The following is a 7,435-nucleotide window of genomic DNA, read 5'->3' as shown; positions in this document are numbered from 1 at the left end:
TGGGGAGTACCGGGGGGAGGGGAGATGGGGAGTACCAGGGGGAAGGGGGGATGGGGAGTACCAGGGGGGGAGCTGGGGTGGGGAGTACCGGGGGGGGGGGGGGGGGGGGGGGGGGGGGGGGGGGGGGGGGGGGGGGGAGGATGGCAGGGGTCTCCTTCCCCCGGCCCCGCCCACCCTGCTGTGAGGAGTCTGGAAGGCAGAGCAGGAGAGAGGGTCCAGGGCCTTCTGGTGGCACCTGGGGGCGAGGGTCCTGAGCCAGAGGCTGTGGGGGGCTGGGGGCGGAGGGCGGGCTGGTCCTGAGCGGGGGTCTCCCTCCCCTCCGTCCCCTCCAGGTGAGCTGCCTGCCCTGGGCCTGGAGCTCCAGCCCCAATGGGTCCCTGGTGGTCCTGAGGCCTGGCGGCCCGAACGCAGTGCTGCCCACCGCCCCCTGCGAGTCGGCGCCCCATGCCCTGCTCTGTGGCCTCGTGGGCACCCTCCCTCTGGCCGTCTTCCTGCGGGTGTCCTCCCTACCCAAAATGATTCTGCTCTTCGTGCTCACCGCGTCCTACATCCTGGTCCTGGAGCTCAGCGGGTACACCAGGGCCTCGGGGTAAGTGCACTCCCCCACTGGGGTACACCTGGCTGGTGCCGTGTGCGCCCGCTCGGGCACTGCCTGTTCCGGTTTGCACATCAGGATGCACACTGGTTCCGTGGCTTCTCCACGTGTCCATTTAGGGCCCGGTTCCAGCAAGGCCCTGGGCTTCCTGGGGAGACTGGCTTTAGTCCGGGTCTGTGGCAGGTGCTGCCGAGTGGCGTGTCCAGGGGCAGGTGGGGCTGGGTCCGGGGTTGTCCGTGCTGACGAGGTTTTCTTCCTCGACCCGCACAGGGGCGGCGCGGTCTCCGGGCGCAGCTTCGAGCCGGTCGTGGCCATCCTGCTATTCTCGTGCACGCTGGCCCTGCACGCCCGGCAGGTGGACATCAAGCTGCGGCTGGACTACCTCTGGGCGGCACAGGCAAGATGCGCTCTCTCTGCTCCATGGAGGGGGGTGTGTGGCAAAGGGGCCCCTCAGGAGGGGAGTCCCGGGCTCCTGTCTGGACACCAGCTGGTGTGCGGGTGGAGCACGTGGTCCTGGGGCCGAGCAGTGTAGGACGGGGGCCGAGGGAAGGCAGCGCTGGGGAGCCGGCGACCACCTCGTGAGCCCTGCCTGACGGGCGCCAGAGTTTGGCGGTGTTTAAAGCAGTGAGTTCCCTGTCCCCAAAGGCATTCTAGCTCTGGGGCGCGGTGCAGAGTGGCTCAGCCTTCCCCGGGCTGCACGTGACAGCAGGTATCCGCAGGGTCGTGGCAGACTCCAGAAAACACCGACTCCTGCACCGTGCACCCCAGATTTAGTAGGTCTGCAGGTGGGGGAGGGCAGGAATCTCCATTATTACCAAGCACACTGGCAAATTCTGGCATAAGAGGCCTGAAGGGGGCTGAGGAGTGCAGATGTGGGAGCTGTCCCTGGGCCCCAGGCCCCAGGGAGGGAGGGGACAACCACCAAAGGCTTGCACTGCTCACCTGCCAAGTGACCAGCACACAGGTGCCCTTCTGGGCCCAGTCCAGGATGCGGGGCTCGTGTCTCTGGGACCCCCTTGTCACCTGCTGTGTCCTCAGCCTTTGGACGGGGAGGCCATCTGGCTTTCTGGGCCAAGTTCAAACTCCGTCTGTGCAACGTGCAAACTTCTTGACCCGGGGCAGGTTGCTTCCGCTCTGCTTCCCCATCTGGACTTGGGGAGGAGGCATGCCATAGAATGGAGACCCACAAGTGTTAGCTCTTTAGAGTTTTCTTATTCTGATATATTAAGAAGCAGCTCTTCAGTGTCCAGGGCATTTAATAGTGTTTGTTCTCATTGCAGCCTTGCCCAGGGGTGGGGCCTGCGGGTGGGGAATGGGGCACAGATGGGCCCGGGCCCAGGCAGTGGGGACACGGCTGATCCGGGATGACCAGGGGTCCGAGTGGTGTCCAGGGCACAGGGATAGCCATGGTCTGACCCTGGACAGGTGAAGCCCAGAGGATTGGGTGGGTGAGGGCGCCCACGCTGAGGAAGGCCATCTGCGTCATTCAGGCCAGGCTTTCAGGTGTTAATCCCTCCAGAGACCAGCAAAGACCCCCACAAACAATGTTCGCAGCCCTGTGGCCCAGTCCAGGTGATGCCTAAAACGTTCCATCCCCGGGGGCGATAGGGTCACTGTAGTTTCCTACGCGGCCAGGCTTGGCAGCAGGCCTGGCGCAGGGCAGGGGCTCAGTGCGGCTGCGTGGCCTTCGGACCCCGCCTTGCTAACCTCCGGGGACGTTCCACCTGCAGTGGCCAGTCTGATACTTGCTCTCTGGTTTCGTTAGCCTGGAAAAGACAGATTCCGGCTAAGGACGTCAGGGCGGGACGCATATTCAAGATCCGGAAGGATGAATCTGTTACTTTGGGTAAACAAAAGAGGGAAGGCACGTGTGTGCACACGCACGCATATTCCACGTACATACGTGTATCTGTACGCACACACATACGTATGCCGGGGAAAACATGGCTTAATTATTCTGTTTTACCTAACAGCTGCACTGAGGTAGAATTCACGCTCTACACAACTCGTTCCTGTAAAGGATACAGTTCAGCGGTTTTCAGTGTATTTACCAAGTTGGGCAACCATCATCACAGTGTTGGAACATTCGCATGTCCCCAGGAAGAACCCTGTGCCCATTAGCGGTCACTCCCTACTTCGGCCACCCCAACCCTGAGCAACAGCTAGTCTCCTTTCTGTCCCTGGGGATGTGCCTGTTTCGGTCCTTCTCCATCCAGTGTGCTCAGTTAGTGTCTTCTCCGGGCAGTCCCCACCCCCGTGTGCTGGGGGGACCCCTGCTTCTGAGGGCCCACCGCCCAGCACCGTCTTCCCTGCACACCTGGATTCTGGAGTCTGGGCGGGGCAGAGGCCCCTGAGATGCTGAACCCCTTGGCCCCCTGTCCATGGGGCTGGGACACGTGGGCTGGGCTGTGTGGACAATGCCGGCCCCGAGTCCCCCTGCAGACTGGGGAACACCCCTGATGCTGGCTCCGCCCCTCAAGGGACTTGGGCTGCCACTCTCGTCCCGCACGAAAGCCTGACCACAGCCCAGTTCAGGTGAGGTCAGGGGCGCTGAAGACCCTGGCAGGTATCGGGCAACCCCGGGCTGGTGCGGTGCCTGGAGCACCACAGTGCAGGGTCTCCACCTCAGGTGGGCCACCAGACAAGACTCACGGCCTGCAGCCACTGGACACAGCCAGCCCTCAGTGACCAGGCGGGAAGGGACCCAGCTGTGCTCTCCCCGCTCCTGCGGATGCTCCGCACTGGCCAAACCCGCTGAAGAAAGTGGCGGGGGGTCTGTTGGCAGAGTCCTCCAGGTGGTCTCGGGTCCGAGTAGAAGCCAGAGCTGACGGCCGCATACGTGGGCTCCCAGAAGGGAGGCCTGACTGTGGCCATTTGCCAAACCTTGCCAGGTAACAGGGAACAACCTCTTTTGTGGGCTGTGCCAAGGGACTTGGTCTTGTCTGGCTCCGGCTGGCTCTCCAGGGTGACTGGGCTGGCTGGTCCCCGGAGGTGCCCACTCCGTGGTCAGCTGGCCCCTCTGTTTTCTGATCTTTGAGCTGTGACTAGCTACTCAGAGCTTGAGAAGAACAGACTCAGGGTGAGCTAGAGAGCCAGGCCGGACCCCAGACCTGGGGGTGTGCAAATCTGGGTCCCCAGCCCGTTCACCAGGCACCTGCTCCGCGGCTACCCTCATGGTCAGAGGTGGAGGTGGCTTTTGCTCTCATCTGGGCTTGCAAGCACTTTTCTTGGCATTGGCGTCCCTTTAACTATTGGGAAGCCTGGGGGTTGATCCTGCCTTGAGGTTCTACACCACCAGCACCCCGTGCCATGCCCGGCCCCCACCTCCCAAGTGAGCTTCCCAGAGACTTCAGTGCCAGAGAGACCCTCCCCGTTGTGTGTGGTGTTGCCTACACACAACACACTGACCTGTTTTTCCAAGGATGTGTACGAGAAATGCCACGTCACTTTCCCGTAAACCCAGCAAAATAAGGCAATTTCTAGACTTTGCCCGTTTGCCCTCCGGGTATGTCAGCCTGTCTTGCCCACACCATGGTGTCTCACACTGTTGTGAAATGGCCAGGCCAGAGCTGGGTGGGGGTTAATTATTTACTGACCCCGGCTGGCCACATAAACCTGCATACTCAAACTTGCCTCTTCATCGGTGGCCCTCACAATGCTTTTGTCCCAGAGCGGTGTTTTCCTTGGGCTCTCCAGATAACCATGACGCCAACTGTAGTTTTGATGATAATAGAGCAGCTGATGTCTGTATCAGTGAATGCTTGACTCAGGAGGGTGATTCCCATCAGTGCTGGCGCCATATTGGTGGTGCTCCGAGGGAAGGCGGCCCAGCGTGGGCTTGCCTGTGACGTAGGAACGGTTCTATGTATTGTTGGATTCACTGTGCCAAAATTTGGTAAGAATATTTGCATCCGCATTCATGAATGTTGTCGTTCCGTAGTCTTGTAGGCCAGACAAGGCTTGGAGGTCAGAGTGAAGCAGGCCTCAAGAGTGTTCCTTCCTTTTCGCGTTTCCGGAAGAATTCGTAGAGTTGGTACCATTTCTTCCTCAGATGTCTGGGGATGTGAAGCCCTTGGGCTTGGATTTGTATGTATGTATTTAGAGTGGGAAGGTTTTAACTAAAATCAGTTTTTCTAAAGATAAAGGGCTATCAGGTTTTCCATTTCTTTTTGAGGTATCTTTGGAAATTTGTGTCATTCCCCAAACGTTGTTCATTCTATCATCACGACATTGTTTATACCATTCTCTTCTAACCGCTTTACATTTATAGGATTTGTGGTGATGTCCCCTTTCTTCTGCTGATGTAGGATTGTGTAGACTTTTTTTTTTTTTTGATCAGTGTGACAAGCAGTTCATACATTTATTGATCTTCTCGAGAAACAGCTTTTGGTTTTACTGATTTTTCTCTGTTTTTGAGTTTCCCATTTCACTGGATTCCACTCTGATCTTTATTTTCCTCTGATGACTTTGGGTTTAATTTACTCTTATTTTCTAGTTTCTAAGGGTGATTTGTATTTTCTCTGACTCAGGTCTTTTTTTTTTATCCATTTTCCTCCAAGTGCTGCTTTAATCCCACAAATTTTGACATTATATGTCATTTCATTTTCCTTTGGTTCGAAGAACTTTCTGGGTTTCTTTTTTAAGTTCTTCTTTGGACCAAAAGTTATGAAGAAATACATTCTTTTGTTGAAGATTTCCCAGAGATCTTTCTGTTACTGACTTCTGCTTAGTTATACTGTGGTCAGAGATGATGCCCTGTGTGCCTTGAATCCTTTTATATGTCTTGAGAATTCTTGTATTGTCCATGCTCCATTCTGTCGCTGTTGGGTGGTATGTTTTTTAAATGTCAATGACGTCAAGCCGGCTGAGACCGTTCATCGGTCTCCTATGCCCTTACAGACTTTCTGCCCAGTCTACCAATTTTTGAGAGAATGGTGTTGAAATCTCCCACTATACCCGTGGACAGAATTTTATGCAGTTCTGTTAGTTTTGCTTCGTGTATTTTGGCGATCTGTTATTAGGTGCATGATAAAGGTTTAGGATTATGTCCTCTTGGTAAGTTGAAACTTGTATCCCCCTTATCACTATGGAAAGAGCTGCTTTTCCCAGGTAATGTTTCCTGGCTCTGCAGTCTACTTTGTGTGATACTGTATAGGTAATCCAGCTCCCATTATATATTTTTTCCATCATTTTACTTTTAACCTATTGATGTCTTTTGACTTATAGTGGATTTCTTACAAGCAACATAAAATTGGACCTTGCCTTCTTATCCAGTTTATAAATCTCTGCCCTTTTAATTGAGCTATTCAGAACATTTACAATTAATGTGATTACTGATGCAGCTGGATTTTAATCTTTTATCTTGCTGTCTCCTATTTGTCCCAACTGCCCATCTATTCTTTGTGGGTTTTTTCCCTCTTTTTCTGCCTGTTTTGGGTTAAATATTTTTATTATTCTATTAAAATATAAAATAATCTTTATTATTCCATTAATAATTATTATCGGTTATTTATTAATGATAATTATTATTATTAATTCATTTATCTCTCTAGCTCTCCCTCTCTTCCTCTTTTTATTACCTGTAATTCTTTGTTGTATTCTTTCTTTTTTTTAGTTTCTATTTAAATAGAAACTTTAAGTTTTTATTTAAATTCCAGTTAGTTAACATATGTTGTAATATTACTATTTCAAGAGTACAATTTAGTGATTCATCACTTACACGTAGCACCTAGTGTTCATCACAGCAGATGCCCTCCTTAACCCATCGCCCTGCTCACCTCCCCTCCGGCAACCCTCGGTTTGTTCTCTATAGTAAAGAGTCTGTTTCCTGGTTTGCCTCTCTCTCTTTTTTCCCCTGCTATGTTCATCTGTTTTGTTTCTTAAATTCCACATATGAATGAAATCATATGGTATTTGTCTTTCTCTGATGGACTTATTTCACTTAGCATAATACCCTCTAGTTCCATCCATGTCGTCATTACAAATGGCAAGATTTCATTCTTTTTGATGGCTGAGTAATATTCCAGACTGTGTGTGTGTGGGTGTGTCACATCTTCTTTATCCATTCATCTGTCGATGGACATCTGGGCTTTCTCCACAGTTTGGCTATTGCTGATAATGCTGCTATAAACAGGTGCATGTATCCCTTCAAATCAGTGTTTTTGTGTCCTTTGGGTAAATACCTAGGAGTGTGATTGCTGGATCATAGGGTAGTTCTGTTTTAACTTTTTGAGGAATCTCCATACTGTTTTCCAGCGTGGCTGCACCAGTTTTCATTCCTACCAAGAGTGCAAGAGGGTTCCTCTTTCTCTGCATCTTCACCAACATCTGTTCTTCCCTGCATTGTTAATTTTAGCCATTCTGACAGGTGTGAGGTGGTATCTTATTGTGGTTTTGATTTGCATTTCCCTGATGAGGAGTGATGTTGAGCATCTTTTCATGTCTCTATTAGCCATCTGTATGTGTTCTTTGGAAAAATGTGTATTCATGTTTTCTGCCCATTTCTTAACTGGATTATTTGTTTTTTGGGTGTTGAGTTTGATAAGTTCTTTATAGATTTTGGATACTAGCCCTTTGTCAGATATGTCTTTTGCAAATATCTTCTTGCATTTCATGGGCTGCCTTTTAGTTTTGTTGATTGTTTCCTTTGCTGTGCAGAAGCTTTTTATCTTGATGAAGTCCCAATAGTTCATTTTTGCTTTTATTCTCTTGCCTTTGAAGACGTGTCTAGCAAGAAGTTGCTGTGGCTGAGGTCAAAGAGGTTCCTGCCTGTGATCTCCTCTAGGATTTTGATGGACTCCTGTCTCACATTTAAGTCTTTCATCCATTTTGAATTTATCT

General features: G+C 51.8%; 1 protein-coding gene across 1 annotated transcript in view; it reads left to right on the top strand.

Moving 5' to 3' along the window:
- The window catches only part of ADCY1 (adenylate cyclase 1), a 114,936-nt gene that overhangs the window by 84,150 nt on the left and 23,351 nt on the right, over positions 1-7,435 (top strand). Inside the window, exons 13-14 of the mRNA XM_025853153.2 lie at positions 333-589; positions 866-992. Of these exons, the coding sequence (XP_025708938.1) occupies positions 333-589; positions 866-992 (384 nt within the window). The remainder of the gene's footprint in view (positions 1-332; positions 590-865; positions 993-7,435) is intronic.

Source organism: Callorhinus ursinus, unplaced genomic scaffold (genome assembly GCF_003265705.2).
Source record: "Callorhinus ursinus isolate GAN/ISIS: 27379988/994484 unplaced genomic scaffold, GSC_fseal_2.0 scaffold60, whole genome shotgun sequence".
Taxonomy (NCBI): domain Eukaryota; kingdom Metazoa; phylum Chordata; class Mammalia; order Carnivora; family Otariidae; genus Callorhinus; species Callorhinus ursinus.
This window is presented reverse-complemented; position numbering and strand designations above follow the sequence as displayed.